The sequence below is a fragment of the Trichosurus vulpecula genome, chromosome 7, assembly GCF_011100635.1.
Source record: "Trichosurus vulpecula isolate mTriVul1 chromosome 7, mTriVul1.pri, whole genome shotgun sequence".
Taxonomy (NCBI): domain Eukaryota; kingdom Metazoa; phylum Chordata; class Mammalia; order Diprotodontia; family Phalangeridae; genus Trichosurus; species Trichosurus vulpecula.
In genome coordinates this window covers 142620624-142639701 of record NC_050579.1, presented here as the reverse complement: position 1 = coordinate 142639701, position 19078 = coordinate 142620624, and the positions used below count along the sequence as shown (strand labels likewise).

At 35.7% G+C, this 19078-nt stretch overlaps 1 protein-coding gene across 6 annotated transcripts in view; it reads right to left on the bottom strand.

Moving 5' to 3' along the window:
* Nucleotides 1–19078, bottom strand: part of TBC1D32 (TBC1 domain family member 32) — a 208766-nt gene that overhangs the window by 164864 nt on the left and 24824 nt on the right. For all 6 annotated transcript variants that reach the window (XM_036767860.1, XM_036767862.1, XM_036767861.1 and 3 more), the window contains exons 6-11: nucleotides 15411–15536; nucleotides 6780–6858; nucleotides 6503–6606; nucleotides 6349–6410; nucleotides 1867–2011; nucleotides 414–473 (exon numbers count right to left, since the gene is read on the bottom strand). In XM_036767860.1, coding sequence (XP_036623755.1) covers nucleotides 414–473; nucleotides 1867–2011; nucleotides 6349–6410; nucleotides 6503–6606; nucleotides 6780–6858; nucleotides 15411–15536 — 576 coding nt within the window. The remainder of the gene's footprint in view (nucleotides 1–413; nucleotides 474–1866; nucleotides 2012–6348; nucleotides 6411–6502; nucleotides 6607–6779; nucleotides 6859–15410; nucleotides 15537–19078) is intronic.

Sequence of the window (19078 nt, the reverse complement as noted above, 5' to 3'; positions counted from 1 at the left end):
TTTTTAAACTAATTTGGGCAATATAAAAATTCTTCTTGTTCCTGAGTTTTTCTATATCCTTTCTTTAAAATTTCAGATGTTTTCCAATCACATTATATATAATTCAAAAAATATTGCTATTACAAGATTGCTCCATTCTTTAATACTTTAGCACTAATCTTATGCATTTCCTAGCCTCCTTCCTCCCCTCTTCCTCCCATCTATGCACCCCCCCAATTGAGGGTTTTCAATTTCAGTCCTTTTGAGCTTTAAGGAATTGTTTTAAAAGGTTAACTAAGAGTTTGATTAATAATTTTGCTTAGTTTGTATATCAGTACACTTATCTTTGGATACTTTGGTTATGAAGACTGGTCCACATAGCTTTTGTTTTTAGCAATACTATTTCCTCCAAATTCTTGTACATTTGTACTTACCAGAGATTTGTATTTTTTTTCAAGAAGCCGTAATACCACAGTTCTGCTATAATATGCGTGCTAAAATTAGGGAGAAAATGTAAGTTATATTTCACTTGATGTTCAAATTATAACCCCCCAAATCAGTTTTTTCTGCATCATTTCCAATAATTATATAATTAATGACACAATAAATTAAGTTTTCAGTCATCCTAATCAGCACCAGGCAGATTTCTCTATTAGCATTGGATTAGAACCAAAGCAATCAAGAGAACTGAAATGAATAAATGCATTTCACAAAACTATTTTATCATTAAGAGATGGGACAGAAGAAAAATATTCACTACTTTATTCGTACTAAAATATCATATTAAGCTTTTTTTCTTATACTACAAATAGGTCAAGAGCTGGGCCCAGAATAGTAGGAGAGACTGGATCTGGGGTAAGGAAACACCCTCTAGCAATGTAGACTGGTCCTTCCCTCTCCTCAGCAATTTATCCTCTTAAAGAATTGCCAGGGTTATTGAAGGATTAAGATCACTCAGGGTGCATAAGGTCACTCAATCTATATGTTCCATAGACAGGATTTGAAACTACATCTTCCTGGCAGAGGCTGGCTTTTATCATGCCCTTCCCATACATTTAGAGAAAGAAATAGAGATCTAGATAGACAATGTGATATAATGGGATCAATTTGTGTTTATAATAGGCCACTCTCTGATCACCTTAAAATTCCAAGTAAATATTGTTACTTTTATCTTTTTCAAAAATCAAATGCAGGGGGGAAAAAGCCAACAACATTCTTGGTGACTGTCCCAGTTTGTTGGGTATTGCTAATCACAACTTTACTATATAGTTGGGTAAATGACATAAAATTCAATAATCTATGACCTATTGTTAGCAGTATCAGAAACTTTAACTCCACCCTAAAGTAGTAGATGTGGTCTGCTCTCTTTCCAAACCTCCGCCATTCTGTGTTATTCACTGAGTAAAACACAGTACAAGGAAAGGGAGATAATAATCAGAGGTAGGGAGCATAAACACTACCCCAATGGCACAGTTTTAAACATTGAGCAGCATCTATTAAAGGCAGCAGCACTATTTCATAAGAGAAAACCCTGTTGCAAATAAGGTTCATTACTACTAACAAGAAGCAGAAGGTTCCTGGAGAAATGTCAGTGGCCACAATTACATCCAAAATACACTTTTTGAATCACATGTTCAAGCTCTGGCCATCAACTGATGGTGCAAAATAAATTAAATACTTTCCCCCAATGTTCTACTACAAGAAGAAAAATAAAATTAATATTAAATTTTTTCATGAAAACATATTTGATCTAAAATAACATTATATTGCACTCAATAAATATTCATTGAAATGGCTTTTAAGACATTTTTAAAGTTCCCTAACTTTATACATTAAACACAATATTAAGGTACTTACAATCTACCAACATATTCCATTTTCTCTTACCATCCATTTATTGAACCACACAGCCTTGACATCAAGTAATGCCAAAAAATAGATTGGATCCAAAATCTTTTGTGAGACAAGTAGACTTTGGTCATGCTTAATTGATAATAGTGACAGAGTACTCCCCACAATTTCTTCCATATACCTTGAAATTTAAAAAAAAATTACTTAAATTATTTTTAGGATAAGATCATTGAATTGGGTGACCTTAGAGGTCATGTATTCCAATTTCTTCATTTTAATTCATGGAAAGAAGATAAAAGAATAAACACATATATTTCAAAATCATTTTAGACTAGGTGTGTTTTTAAATAAGTAATATCTTATAATAATGTTCCAAAACTATTACCTCATTCTAGGATATGGAAGGTATTTTTCCCATCACTAAAATCCAGTCATCCTTAGGAACTATTTAATGATTCACAGAAACTTTTTACAATCCTTTTTAGACAATGGAAAAAGGTGTATTTTTTTAATTTAATGGAAAAAATAATCCAGACCTAATCAAATTAATTGAGCAATATTTAATCAAGACACTGGAATTACTTCAATTGTAACAAAAAAGCAAAGCTTTAAATAATCCATAATTAAGAATTCATGTGTAATGTATTTACTTATTTTCAAAACATATAAATCTTTTTAGTAGGTGAATACCAAAGAAAATAAAGCTTTTTTAATCTTTAATCCTATCTTAATCATTATCTTGTAGCAGTAACATAATCCAATAAATTTACTCTCTACTCTTCCATCCAGTGACACTGGCTTCCTTGAAATCCCATCTTCTACAGGAAACCTTTTCCAAGCCATCTTAATTCTTGTGCCTTCCCTTTGTTAACTATAACCTATTTATCCTGTATATAGATTGTCTGCATATATCTATTCCTTGTCTCCCCATTGGACTGTGAGCTCCTTGAGGGAAGGGAATGTCTTTTGCCTCTTTTTGTATCCCCAATGTTTAGCACAGTGCCTGATACTTAGTAGACTCTTAAAAAAATGTTTACTGATTGATATTACTTTTTATTAAAAGACCACGAAAATAAACATAATACCAAAATAACAGTTAAAATAACTTCTATAAACAAATACCATTTAAAGTCCATTTAAATGTACATTTACTATTTTGATATATACAATTTTACAAATATTTTTCTTTGTATTGGATTCAAAAAACTGAAGTTCATTAATATGTAAATAAATCCAAGGTATAAAATAATAAATAACATTGATTGATCTGATATTATTTGAATGGGAAAGTTGAAATTTTGATAAGCAGTTCACCTTAATACTATATCAGTTTTTAATAATGTGACTTTTAAGATGAAAAGAAAATGGTGTGAAAGGAAATGACACATAAACTAGGAAATGGAAGAAAAGTTTCAGTAAAGTTGTTGCTCTATTGAGATATCAACTGGTTAGGAAAGTATATCTCTTAAGACAGAAAAAAAGAGAAGCAGGAGGATTGACATGGAAGCACATTATTAAAAGGTATGGTACAATCATCTAAAGTGAAGATAGAATGCCCACAGAAATAAGGATAGGTCTATAGTTCTCTGTTTTTCACTCATCAAATTATTAACATCGCCATTCAGAAAAGTTACCAAACAAAATCATCAAAAGACATATAGAATTAGTAAAGTCCTTATTGGGTACATACAATATTCATAGTACTGTAGGGAACAAACAAAATGTATACAACTTTGTCTCCATCCTCCAGAAGACTTCAACTTAGTCCAGGGGTGGGGAACCTGTGGCTTCAAGGCCACATGTAGCCCTTTATATGAACCTTGACCCCTTGACTCAACATCTATGAAGGGTTCTTAACCTTTTTTGTGGCCCTTTGGCAGTCTAGTGAAGGCTATGAATTCCTTCTCAGAATAATGTCTTTAAATGAATTTTAAAAAATAAGATTACAAAAGAAACTAACTATACTGAAATATAGTTATCAAAATATTTTTAAAAGCACATTCATGGACTTTAGATCAAGAATTTCTGCTCTAAAATGTGTCTAGTATCATCAAATATATTTACCACTTACTTGTCATGTCATATCATCTTAGTTACCTATGATTAGAAGTAACCAATAGCCCCAATTCAGGTAAAACTACTTACTCTTTGTATAGGGATAATCATCTCTCAAATTCCTTTCTTAGTATCAGTAGATACTTTTTTCCCCCATCTTGTTTAAAAACATACGTAGGTTTCACAGTCACAAGAAAACATCAACCCTCTCAGCTTTGCAACTCCAAGAGTCTGATTCTTTGGAGTAGCCACCGAAACAATATAAATGCCAAACCCAATTTCTGGAATTTAGGAAGATGTTATTCTTTGTTCTATCACTAGCAGTAGCTGTCAAAAAGGGAGCTGGACACCCTAAAGCACAGCTTGATGCACAAGAATGTGTTTTAGAGCCACAGGCAGCCAACATTAAGAATACACAACTTGATTTGGGCAAGTTAAATCAGCGCCCTTCATTAAGAAGAGAGGGAGGGATAATGAAATAAAAACAGCTAAAATGATGAACAAATATCCAAGAGTACAGCCCCTAACCAATAAGGAATTCTTTTCTTGTTGTTGTTCAGTAATATCTGACTTCATGGCCGCAGTTGGGGACCAAGTCCTATATGTAACCTTAACTGGCCTACTGGGTGATTGATACTCTAAAAGAATATGAGGTCTGTTTATCCTAGAGCATTCTGAAGAGGAACCATCTCCCTTTGTTCTATCCTTATCACACACAGACCCTCACATCTGAAAGTCATCCAGAATAGATGTGTGTCCTGAAAAGTACTAGATCTGTGTGCTGTAAAGAACCATTTGTCTGGACCCCAATTACATAAGCAGCTTCATTTTCCCAAACCACGCTAGTGGGGCACTGAGACAATGGGGAAGCAGGGAACATGTTTTTTACTTTTCTTGTATGAGGGAGCACATCTACTAAAGCAGCTTATACAGGGTATTCCTAAAGTCTGGACACATAGGCAAAAATGCCTATTTTCAAGAAATGAAATTAATGAAATTTTCAACAACATTTTATTTAATTAGAATATTAACAAGTAACATCTTCAATATGATTTCCATCATTTATGATGCAAAGGTTGATGCACTTTACAAGATTCATGTGAACTCGATACAATAACGCCACATTGCCATCAATTTTAGTACATTCACTCTTTATGCATTCACTCAAGTGTGTTGCATCTGTGATTACACTTTCCCCTTTAGCATGCCCCAGAAAAAGAAGTCAAGGGGGTTAAGGTCTGTTAATATTCCAAATATTTCAAAATATGCACTTTTGCCTATATGTCCAGACTTTAGGAACACCCTGTATACTATCAATAAACCCTATAGTTAGAAGCAACTTAACATGAGGTTTTATCTCTATTCCATTATTCCTTAAAATTCCAGAAATGACTAACACATACATGCCAGGGAAGGGAAAAATTATTTTTATCTCTTTGTAAACTTTATTCTTCTTGAAGATGATGGCAGCATTTCTTTTGAGGCAAAATAAACATAATTTAATTCCTTAGCTTATTCTAGGCCATACTCCTTTTATACAGTATAAAACAGAATTTTACAGTGGGAATAAACTATAGATATCATTTAATCTAACCTTGGTTACAAATAAGGAATGTTGGCACACAAAAGAGGGTCACATACTTAGAAGTTAGAAACTAAATTAGTAATTGGCATCAATGACAGAGCAAAGATTGGAATGAAGATCTTCTGACTATTCTTAGTTACCACATATAGACAAGCATATCCAACCAGAAACAAGAAAACACCCAGTGTTAAAGCACTGTCGGTATATGTTTTAGTGTATGGATTCCCTGACAGGATCCACTCTAACACAGAGGCTTTGAGAACAAGTTATTAAAGGCCTTAGAAGATGTCAAAAAGTCTAAACCTATTTCTTAGTATCCACAAAGAGACCCAGAGTCTGAACAATTTAACCACAAATCTTAGAACGTGTTGGGAAACTCTGAGACTTGTGTGTCCTTTCTAGAATGCACAAAGTTCCATCATTCTTACAGGCTTTACTCCATATTTGCTCATATTTGGGTGAGAATCACCCTTACCTATTGACATATATATCTCCCATCTGAGAGAAGCCAACCAACCTGCCACAGCTTAGCATTGAGAGGGCTTAACTGAATTGGCAAGTAGTTGATGACTAAACAAACTACAACTAAACCTCAGATCTTCAGACTTCTTGGTCCAGCTATCATTCTATGTTGCCTATGTATTGTACAGAATGAATTGTTTAGAATTACAATGTAGTTGAGAAAAGAACACAAAAGGGTAAAATTAAGTTATTACTTTGACAATCATACATAAACAAATACATCATTTAAATCACAGGTCCACTCCCTACCCCAATTCCTAAATATCAAAATATAGTACTCTCTCACATGAAATATAGGAAGAAGTGGTCAAATCCACATTTCTACTTCTAAATCTGACATTGTCTAAATGACTTACTTCTCTGGATGACGAATCCAAAAAGATGGAACCTCTTTTTGATATTCATTTAGAAGACGCACCTATATGGAAGATAAGGAACACAGTCTTAAAAAACAGGAATTCTGAAATATAAAACTAAATACAAAGGAATGTATATTTAATCAATATGTACCTTTTTAAGTAAACGTATCACATTAGGATGAGTAACATCTACCCCAGTCAACAGAGTTGGAATATGGTTTTCACCCGAAAGGAAATATAATTCCAAATGTCTGGCTGAAAAGGTAAAACATAGTAGCAGAACAGTATCATTACACCTCATATTTATTAGTTTTCTCTGACAACTATTCACCACCCATTTTCCAAGCTGTGTATGTCTATATATTAGTGTGCAGAAGTGTTTATATAGATGTCAGAAAAATGTGAGAAAACACGTATAACATACATACCTAAGCTTGTATAAATTTCTTTGGTCATATGCAGTGGTGAAAGAGTAAATGTCTGTGCATAGAATTTCAAAATTCGATCCTACAGAAGAAGGATAGAGAATTTACACCAAACATTCGAATTAAAGAATGTAAGAGGAATCTATGCAAAACAAATGACTGTTTCAACTTTTCAAAAAAGATTAATATTTTTCAAAGGGTGGTCTCTTAAAGGAATGAACCCAAGGAAGAGAAGTCAGTCATTCATGTATCTACTTAAATTCCTACTTAAAAAAGAACAGATGCTCACAAGCTGGCCAACCACAGCAGATATTACAAAATGACATCAATTAATCAAGTTGGAGTTTTTTTTAGGATACAAACACATTTTAAAATATATCACAATTTAGAAGATCTGCATGCGACAATAAAGAAAAATTTACAATGTCCCCTGACTGAATTTAATCACTTTTTTTTTCAAATTCTAACTTTTTTGTTACAAGTTTCACAGCAGAAACATTTCCCTAATTACCCTTTTCCTACTCCCAAAGAAAAGAAAAATACTGCTACATATTGATGGCAATAAGGAAGGAACTCCAGTCTTAAAATTTCATTACTGTAGGGAGATCCTGGCAAGAAAACCACCTAAATAAATGTATCTCTAAGTGTTCTGCAAGGTAGAGTCTTAGTTGTATGAAGTTTTAACTGGCCCACAGTTAGTCAGAATGTGTTGAGGTCTAACTTGAATCTGGATCTTTTTCACTCAAAGGGCAAACCTCTACACTACATTATAACACGGTGCTTCTTATACTTAGAATGTTTAATGTAAAGTATATGAGATCTGCCCAGGATCAAACAACCACTAAGTGGCGAAGGGAGGACTTGAACAATGATCTTCCCAGCTTTAAATCCAGTTCTCTCCCTACTCTCTCTCCACTTCTATGATATATAGATAGATAGATAGATACATATATGTATGTATCTATATATAATTTTAATGTTATACATTTATTACATTAAACTATTATAGTAAATTATGTAAAATAAAAGCAACTAAGCAACTCAGATGTCCCTTTTATTGATTTTGAATTGTATCAACTTGAACATATAGCAATGTGTTGAACTTTTAATAATTAAATCTTATTTTCCATAGCTTTATATGAGGTAGTCTTACTACCAAGTGACTCAAAATATTCTCTAGGAATTCTGAGAAATTTCTGCCAAATCTAAGACACTTAACTCTTTTAGCAAGCATAAAGTTTCATTTACAGCAAATTCACAGGAATTCATAACATTTCAATTAACGTTTTTATGGCTTCTTATATACTGCTTCAAGGCAGAATCTCTTACAAAAGAGTCACCAGAAGCACAGACTCAAAGCTAAAAGAAATATTTAGTGCACATATAAGTTAGGAATGAAAATAATTTCTTGCTGGATTTCCTAATACAAAATTATTGTTTCTATAACCTCTTATCCTATTTCAAGATTCATTTGATTATTTTAAATAACAGTACTGTCCATTGTCATAAAAGACCCACTGTTAAACATTAATAAGTGAAATTATTAAATATAGAATTTTTCCAGGGACCACTAACTCATAACTAAAATTATCAAAGTATTTTACATAAAATATTTAAATGACCTTAATTGCTTCCTAAACTACCAGTGTCATAAAGTTAAAGAATTCACTGAATACAATCTTTATTGAACCAAGAAGTATAACAGAAAAGTATAACACGATGCTTTCTTCAACCTTTTAATTAAAGAACACCAGAAATATTAAAAACATGACCCACAAAGACACTTTCCTTCTGTCATTACTACAAATTAAAATTGCTTAGTTTGTAGTAGTCTGCAACACCCTCTGCTGTTTGAAATATTGAAGTGCACATAAGTAATGGCCAATTAAACAGCTTTTACTCTATAAAAATTTTACAAAGTAACAATAGCTCAAAAAATAGTGCCACTATCTTTAAGTCTACAAGATACAATCATTTGTTTTCATCTCCGTATATCATAACTTTATATGGAGATAAGTATTAGTGATATAACAAAACATACTGTAGCACTGAGGTGATAGGCAATGACTTGGTAATAATGGGTTCTATTCCCAACTATATCACCAGTTAACAGTGTAACTCTGGACAAGTAAATTGACCTCGCTATGCTGATTGAGTGTCCTCATCTGTAAAATGAGATAAAGTCCTGAAGATCATTTCCAGCTCTAACATTTTATTCTATCTTGCCAAATTTTGCACAAAATATTCTATAGAATTTAAAGGTAAGCTTTAACACAATGACATATAAAATGTATATATAAAAGAGCTATAATTTCTAGAAAATAAACCAAATAACTATTTAAAGACTTTATTGACCAGCAATGAACTATCTGAATCATTTTTTAGATAAAAAAATGTATTTGATAGAAACTGTTCACCTAACACAAGTTTTAATATTGCAAGTGGTTGGCAATCAACAACCAATTTTTAAGCATTTACTTAGTGCCAGGCACTGAGCTAAGTTTGCAGATACAAAGGAAGACAAAAACAAACCAAAAAACCCTTTATCAGCTCACTATCCCACTCTCCACAATGGATCTTCAAACTTTTTCATTCCACTTCAAATACCCCATAGCTACACCTACTCTTACGGTACCCCTTCCTGGGGTACCTGCAAACTGTCACTGAGAAACTTGCTTCATATTTTGCAGAAAAATAAATTGAGGCTTTTCACCCTGAGCTCCCTCTTCTTGCCTCTTCTTCATCCCATATTATGCAGATTCTGTCTGCCACTATCTCCTTCTTTATCTCTTCATCTTAACAACTATGTGAGGTGCTATTATCATCATTCCCATTTTAAAGTTGAGGAAACCAAGGCAAACAGAGGCCAGTTAATTTGCCCAAGGTCACACAGTGACTAAGTGTAGAAGGATAGATTTGAATTCCAGTCTTCCTGATTCCAGGTCCAGAACTCTATCTACTTGTCTTATAATGAGAGAGACAACATGTAAGTAACTAAGAACTAGGTATACTTAAAATATAAAGAGGAAACATGAGCACCTAGGGGCAAGGGGTGTGTGGTGGGCTGGCCAGGAAAGGCCTCCTTTAGAAGGTAGGCTTTAAGCTAGATCTTGAAGGAAGACAGGGAATCTAAAAGAATTAGGTAAAGGGCCAGAGACTCCCAAGAAGGTGAGACAGCTAGTGCAAAAGCATGGAGAGAGATTATCCTGTAGAAGGAAATATGTGTTGGCTAGTGTAACTGGTCTGTATGACATGTGGAAGGAAGTAAAATTTAAAAAGACTGGAAGGGTAAGAAGTGGCCAGGTTATGAAAAGCTTTATATGTTAAATAGAAGAATTTAGGGGGCTGAGCCAAGATAGCAGCAGGAAAGCAAGGACTCGCTTAAGCTCTCCGCCAAATCCCTCCAAACACCTGTAAAAAATGGTTCTGAACAAATTCTAGTGCTGCGGAACCCACGAAATACCAAAGGGAAGCAGGTCTCCAGCCAAGGACAGCCTGGACGGTCACTGGGAAGGCTCTATCCCACCATTCTGGGAGCTGACCTCAGCCCAGTGTGGGCTGCACCAGGACCAACCAGACATGGGAGTCAGTTGGAGTAAGCCTGAGGGCCATGAATCATTGAGCTGTGGCAGTTAACAGACTTCTCAACCCACAAACGCCAAAGACCACGGAGCAGGTTAGTGGGAAGACTGCTGGATAGGGGAGAGAGTGGTCCGGCCCCAGCCCTGGGGGTGGCAGAGGTAGCAGCCAACAGCAGCAGGAGGAAGCTCCTGTGGCTGCTTCCAGAGCTCCAGCGTCAGCTACTTCCAGAGTCCCTGGCTCACAGGGTGGGAGGAATCAAGTGGCAGATGAGAGTGGGAGTACAGAGGCAGGTTCTCTTGCTGTGCCCTGCTTGTATCTGGGTCACCGTCCTGGTTGGCAGTTCTTGGGAGAGGAGGAACACTGCTGTGGCAGAGCTTGTGGTGATGGTGGAGCAGAAGTAGCTCTGAAAACAGAAGCGCAGTCTCTGAACCTTGGGACAAAGCACTCTCTACTCTACAAGGAGTCATACCCCGACAAAAAGATCAAAGGTCAAGTAGTTGGCGGGGAACATGAACAGGCAGCAAAAAAGAACTTAGACTCAGACTCAAACTCAGACTCTAGAATCTTTGGTTGGTGACAAAGAAGAACAAAACATACAGCCAGAAGAAGTTAACAAAGTCAAAGAGCCTACATCAAAAGCCTCCAAGAAAAATATGAAGTGGTCTCAGGCCATGGAGGAGCTCCAAAAGGATTTGCAAAAGCAAGTAAGAAAAGTAGAGGAAAAGAAGAGAAATGAGAGTGATGCGAGAAAACCATGAAAAACAAGTCAATGACTTGCTAAAGGAGTCCCCAAAAAATACTGAAGAAAATAACACCTTAAAAAATGGACTAACTCAAATGGCAAAAGAGCTCCAAAAAGCCAATGAGGAGAAGAATGCCTTCAAAGACAGAATTAGTCAAATGGAAAAGGACGTCCAGAAGACCACTGAAGAAAATACCACCTTAAAAATTAGATTGGAGCAAGTGGAGGCTAGTGGCTTTATGAGAAATCAAGACATTATAAAACAGAACCAAAGAAATGAAAAAATGGAAGACAATGTGAACTATCTCATTGGAAAAAAACACTGACCTGGAGAATAGATCCAGGAGAGATAATTTAAAAATTATTGGACTACCTGAAAGCCATGATCAACAAAAGGGCCTAGACATCATCTTTCAAGAAATTATACAGGAAAACTGCCCTGATATTCCAGAACCAGAGGATAAAGTAGAGATTGAAAGAATTCACCAATTGTCTCTTGAAAAAGATCCCCACCCCCACCCCACCCCCACAAAAAAACTCCTAGGAATATTGTTGCCAAATTCCAAAGCTTCCAGGTCAAGGAGAAAATACTGCAAGCAACCAGAAAGAAATAATTTGAATATTGTGGAAACACAATCAGAATAACACAAGATCTAGCAGCTTCTACATTAAGGGATCAAAGGGCCTGGAATATGACATTCCAGAGGTCAAAGGAGCTAGGATTAAAACCAAGAATCACCCACCTACCCGGCAAAACTGAGTATAATGCTCCAAGGCAAAATATGGACTTTCAATAAAACAGAGGACTTTCAAGCTTTCTCAATGAAAAGACCAGAGCTGAATACAATATTTGACTTTCAAATACAAGAATCAAGAGAAGCATGAATAGGTAAACAAGAAAGAGAATTCGTAAGGGACTTACTAAAGTTGAACTGTTTTGTTTACATTCCTACATGGAAAGATGATGTGTGTAATTCAGGAGACCTTTCTCAGTATTAGGGTAGTTGAAGAGAATATACATATATGCAGACAGAGGGCACACAGAGAGTTGAATATGAAGAGATGATATCTAAAAAAATGAAATAAATTTAAGGGGTGAAAGAGGAATATATTGAGACGGAGAAAGGGAGAGATAGAATGGGGTAAATTATCTCACATAAAAGTGGCAAGACAAAGCAGTTCTGTTGGAAGGGAAGAGGGGGCAGGTGAGGGGGAATGAGTGAATCTTGCTCTTAACAGATTTGACTTGAGGAGGGAATAACATACACACTCAGTTGGGTATCTTACCCCAAGGAAAGTAGGGGGAAGGGGATAAAAAAGAGAGGATGACAGAAGGGAGGGCAGATGGGGGAGGAGGCAATCAAAAGCAAACACTGTCGAAAAGGGACAGGGTCAAGGGAGAAAATCGAATAAAGCGGGACAGGATAGGATGGAGGGAAATATAGTTAGTTTTTCACAACATGATTATTGTGAAAGTGTTTTACATAATGATACATGTGTGGCCTACGTGGAATTGTTTGCCTTCTTAGTAAGGGTGGGTGGGAAAGGAAGAGGGGAGAGAATTTGGAACTCAAAGTTTTAAAAGCAGATGCTCATAAAAAAAAAGGGTTTTTGGCATGCAACTGGGAAATAAGATATATAGGTAATGGGGCATAGAAATCTATCCTGCCCTACAAGAAAGTAAGGGGAAAGGGAAAAAGGGATGGGGAGGGGAGTGGGGTGACAGAAAGGAGGGCTGACTGGGGAATGGGGAAATCAGAATATATGCCATTTTGGAGTGGGGGGAGGGTAGAAATGGGGAGAAAATTTGTAACAGAAAATCTTGTGGAAATCAATGTTGAAAACTAAAATATTAAATAATAATATATATAATCTTTAAAAAAAATAAATAGAAGAATTTATAGAGGGTCTTAGAGCTAACAGTGAAACTCTGGTGCTCACTGTGAGAGGATGAGGAAGGGAGAGGTTAACATGTGCACTCACACTTTCTAAAAATCACTGGCAGCTGAATGGAGGATGGATTAGAATGGGGAGTGGCTGGAGGCACAGAAACCAGTAAGCACTTAATGCTTTCCTATTTCATTTTCATCACATGCTTTTCTTTAAACAACATGTTTGTGAAAATTTGTACACAAAGTAAAATAGTTTCTCTGACATATAATTACAGAAATTTTCTATTTTTTAATCATCTTCAGATGACTACTAATACTTTGGCTTTAAATTTATGCACTACCATCCAGTTTCTGTGTCAAGTAATATCAACGTCTCACATTTATACAGTGATGTACAATTTATAACATGCTTCCTTCACAAACCCCCTATGAGACAAGTAGTGTATTATGAATACTTTACAGATAAAGAAACTGAGTGTTAGAAATATTAATTAACATGACCAAAAATGAACTGGTATTAGAAGGGGAAGAAATATGACACTAATTAAAATCTCTCAACTTTTCAACAGACTGGGAAATCATCCGTAAACAAAAACTTAAGTATATTAAAAGTACTAACAAGAAAAAAATTGATGAATCCTAATTTATCACTCTTTCTCACTTATTTTTTATGACTGTAGCATCTATAGCTATACAAATCTGCTATATACAAATAATTCTACTTGAAACAAGAGAATAACAGAAATATTTGACTATGCTGTAACATAACAAAAAAGTCAGTCTTAAAAGTTCGATTAAATTGTGTGTTACCAGAAGCACAAGGCAGCTAGGTAGTGCAGCTAGTGGACAGAAAACTGAACCTGGCGACAAAAAGGCCTGAGTTCAAATCCAGCCTCAGACACTTAGTAGCTGGATGCCCCAAGCAATTTATTTTATTTTGTCTGCATCAATGTTCTCATTTGAAAAACAGGGATAATAATAGCACATACTTCCCAGAATTGCTATGAAGATAAAATGACATATTTGTAAAGCTTTTAGCAAACTTTAAAGTATATATAAATGTTAACTATTTTTGCTATCACTATTAAGATATATTTCAATAAGACTTATAGTATTGCAAAAAAAAAAAAAAACATTCAGCATTTAAACCATTTGAATCAAAAATCCCACTATTTAAATAACTCAAAATATATGACAAAGCTTTTCATCTAATCACAAAATTCAAGGATAATTCTTAATTTAAACTAAATTGTTGATTCAAAATTCTTAAAGGCATATGTTTATGTATATATATATGTATATGTGAGTGTGTATGTATGTATATATGTATGTATATATATATCTGTGTGTATATATATATATATATATACACACAGATATATATATACATACACAGAGAGAGAGAGAGAGAGAGAGAGAGAGAGGGAGAGAGGGCACAGGGTGAGGTGAAGATGAAGGGAAGATATCTAAAAGAAATAAAATAAAATTAAGGGATGAGAGAGGAATATATTGAGAGAGGGAGATAGAGAGAGATAAAATGGGGTAAATTATCTCGCACAAAAGTGGCAAGAAAAAGCAGTTCTGTAGGAAGGGAAGAGAAGTCAGGTGAGGGGGAATGAGTGAATCTTGCTCTCATCAGATCTGACCTGAGGAGGGAATACCATACATACTCAATTGGGTAACTTACCCCACAGGAAAAAAGGAGGAAGAAGAAGATAAAAAAAGGGGGGATGATAGAAGGGAGGGAAGATGGGGGTAGAGGTAATCAAAAACAAATACTTTCGAAAGGGGACAGGGTCAAGGGAGAAAATTCAATAAAGGGGGATAGGTTAGGAAGGAGCAAAATATAGTGAGTCTTACACAACATGAGTATTGTGGAAGGGTTATACATAATGATACACGTGTGGCCTATGTTGAATTGCTTGACTTCTTGGGGAGGGTGGGTGGGAAGGGAAGAGGAGAGAGAATTTGGAACTCAAAGTTTTAAAAACAGATGTTCAAAAACAAAAAAAAAAAAGTTTTTGGCATGCAACTAGAAAATAAGATACACAGGCGATGGGGTGTAGAAATTTATCTTGCCCTACAAGAAAGAAAGGGAAAAGGGGATGGGAGGGGAGTGGGGTGACAGATGGGAGGGCTGACTGGGGAACAGGGCAACCAGAATATACACCATCTTTGAGTGGGGGGGAGGGTAGAAATGGGTAGAAAATTTGTAATTCAAACTCTTGTGAAAATCAATGCTGAAAACTAAATATATTAAATAAAAAAAAATTCTTAAAGGCAGAAAATTACTCATCATTTTTTGAGCTACTACTTTATAGAAATAATTCCATAAGCATAGAAAAAAAAGAAATATAGTTTATTTTACATAATAAACGGATTTTTCTTTAACATTTCTATAAATCAATGTCTCCTTACATTAAAGGCAGGATCAGGATCTGCAAGACAGACTGTAAGCTTTTCACAAAGAGTAGTCCAGTTTTCACAGTTTAATACATCGGAAGGAGGAGTAGAGCACAATGTTTGCATTGCTTCAAGTCGCACCTGTGACATCAGAAGGAAAAAAAAAAGAAATCCACACATTATATTAACATAAACCATTGGCACAGAACCAGCAAAATAAGCAACGTTCAATAAGCTACTGAATAGCTGAGTCCGAATAATTAATTTAGAAATTTACTATAAAAGAAACCACATTTTCCTTTAAAAGATAAGGCTTGCAAGCCAACTTCTTATACATAATAGTATGCATTAAAAAAAAAAAAGCAAAGGCATCCTTACGGTAAAGCAAGAGAAACTTCTTAATTGAAAATCAAGAGTACTAAGGTCTTCTAGACTACAATTCTAGCCAGCTAGATATTTTTTAAATTTACTTCTCTAAGATACTGAATAATATCATCTTTTCCCCAAGAAAAGGTAGAAAAGGAAAGGAGGGCAGAAAAAGTAAGCTACAGCTTAGAAAACTGAGCTTATAGACTTTCACAAAACATTTATCACTAAATCTGTCCCTACTCAGAGTCCAGTGGAAACAGTGGCATTCAAATGGTTGAAGCATGAGCAAAGTGAAATTTATCCCCTTTCACCTTAGCCTCAACACAAAGCATATGGTGATTCTGAGTTCAAATTCCTGTTCTACTGAAATAAGACTTCGAAAAACACAGTAAAATGCACAAGTTTGTAAAGTTTCAAAGTATACTATAATAAAAAAGTGTTAGTCCTCCTAAAATTTGTTTTTTGATTGGTAAACAAAAAAATCTCTGAGATGTATTTTGTAGCTTAACTCCTACATTCCTTGGAATGAAGGGGGTAAAAATATACTTTAGAGTTTCTCCTCCCCCACAAAAAAATTCTTAATTGGGGGAAATTTGTTGAGTGTGTCTGATTGAAAAGTTCTGGTCAAACACTGCTCTATTTACCTTCACATCAAAAACTGTAAGACAGAAGCAAAATGGAGTAGAACAATTAAAAGGAGGAAAATCCTTGTTTTTTTTTAACAGCAACACTACACTATCAGATCCATCTTCCACACATACATAAACTATTAGTTAAATTGATTTTTTTTGGCTTAAGAAAACCAAATTACCAGCAGCAAAAATTTTAAAAGTGAATTCTTAATCAATGAAGAAAAAAAGAAATGATTTCGTGCAATTATATGCCAATAAATCTGATCATATAAATGCAATGAATACTTAAAAGAAACTGTAATGCCCTGTATTAGTAATTAAGGTGGGACTTTCTTTTACTGTTTTCTCTTTTAACACTTATTTAATCAAGTGGCCTTGAAGAGTCTGGCCTTTGTTTCTTTGATTAGATCAGAAGTTATTGATTTGTATATGGTGGTACTTGGGATTAACTTTCCCACAACCTAAATGGGATTTTTCACTGTTCTTTGTTTGAGTGCTTCTCAGCACTAAGGTAATCAAGTGCCCCAGGGTCCTGAGACAGGTATGTAAAATCCAAGGTTGGCATTTGACTTTTGGGGCTCTCACTCACTGGAAGAGCGGTGTGTGACTTGAAGAGACTCTGGGAAGCCATTAAGAGCCCGCCGGCTTATAAACCTAGATGTTGACGCTTTCCTGATAACTATGAATTAAGATTTGAATCAGACAAGGTCTGTCTGTCAATGTTTGTAATCTCTTTGTATTTGCTCTGAAGTTCAGGTTGCTGGCTTTTCCTCCTGAACTAAGTGAATGATATTTGTATGTTTGATTAAAGTAAGATTGTTAACCCCTGAACATTGCTTTCCTTGGTGAAGCAAATCAAAAGAACCTCTGTTGGCAGCCCTCTTGTTGTTGTTGGTCTTACACAGTCACAGTAGTGGCTAGCAGATTGTCGCTACACGCCCAAATCATTGTTGCTACAGGCCTAAATCAACAGAACATAAAACAGAGTACTTACTGAAATAACCCAACCTCAAAAAAAAAAAGTCAAGTCACTGAGCAAAAAAGCAAGTTAATAAGCACTTATTAAGAACTTACTATGCGCCAGACATTGGAATAAGCACTGGGAATACAAAAAGAGATAAAAAATAGTCCCTGCCTTCAAGGAGCTCACAATCTAATATGGGAAAAAACATGCAAAGAAGTACATACAAATAAGCTATATACAGAATAATTAAGAAATATATAAAAGAGGAAAGACATTGGACATAAGAAACGGTTGGGAAAGGCTTCTTGTGGAATGTAAAGTTTTAATTGAAAACTGAAGAAAGAGAGGGAAGGTAATGAGGTAGAAATGAGGAGGGATTCCAGGCATGGCAGGTAGCTAGAAAAAATGGCTAGAGTGGAGAGATGGAGTGTCTTGTTTGTAGAAGAGCAATGAACAAGTAAGTGTCACTACATAGAAAAGTATGTGGCAATGAATAAGGTATAAGAAGATGGGGGCTTGGGGTGAGGGCCGGTAGGAGGTGGGGGGGAATCAGGGAGAGGAATGTGTGAAGAACTTTAAATGCTGAACAAAAGACAGTGTTCGATCCTGGAAGTGAGAGGAAGCCACTGAAGTTTATTGAGTAGGGGGAAACATGATCAGACCTGTTCTTTAGGAAAATCACTTTAGTGGCTAAACGGAGGATGAAATGGAGTGAGAAGAGACTTGAGGCGGGCCGACCCACCAACAGGCTATTGCAGTAGTCCAAGCATGAATTGATAACAGCCTAGATCAGAGTGGTGGTAGTGACAAAGAAGAGAAAGGGGTATATTCAAGAAATGTTGTAAGTGAAATTGACAGGCCTTGGCAATAGATTGGATATGAAGGATCAGAGAGAAAGTAAGAAGTTGTGGATTAAACCTAGGCTGCAAGCTTGAGGGACTGTGAGGAGGGTGGTTTCCTTGATAGTAATAATGAAGTTAGGTAGGAGATAGAGTTTAGGAAGAAAGATAATGTGTTCAGTTTTGGAGATGTTTAATTTAATATGTCTACAAGACATCCAGTTCAAGATGTTTGAAAGGCAATTGGAGATGTGAAATTGGAGGTCCAGCTATGAGACTGGGACAGGATAAAAAGATCTGAGAATCATTAGCATAGAGAGATAATTGCTGCTGTTTGTCCTTCATTCTAGAAGAGGACCATGACATCAGGGAGGTGATACCATGAAATGCAAGTGAACTGGATTTAAGTGAGGGACGGCTGTGCAAAGTCACCAGCTTCACTCTCTCCTCTGGAGCCATCTGGGTTCAATGGCCAGATATGGATCAGGACAATTGGAGATGGCCCAGGATGCAGTGGGGGACCTTAGCCTTTTTCAAGTTAAGGTCTTTAACAGGTCTCAGTTGGACTGAGGCAGAGCCATTCAGTGGTTAAGGCTTAATAAAAAAAGAAGGCAATGAATGGCCTCTTTAAAAAAAAATAGATCTGGGAGGAGAAGACCCTCAGGGGTTCTGGCCAAAACAGAAACAATTGTTACTGACATTCATTCTGAGACAATCAGGGCCTAACTAGTGATCAAGTGGGGCTCGGTCTGGGACCACAGTGATTAATTAAATCCATGGTAATGATGAGGTCACCAAGTTAAGTAGTGTAGAAGGAGAAGAGAAGACAGCTTAAGACAGAACCCTGTGAAACACCTACGGTTAAAGGGTATGATCTGG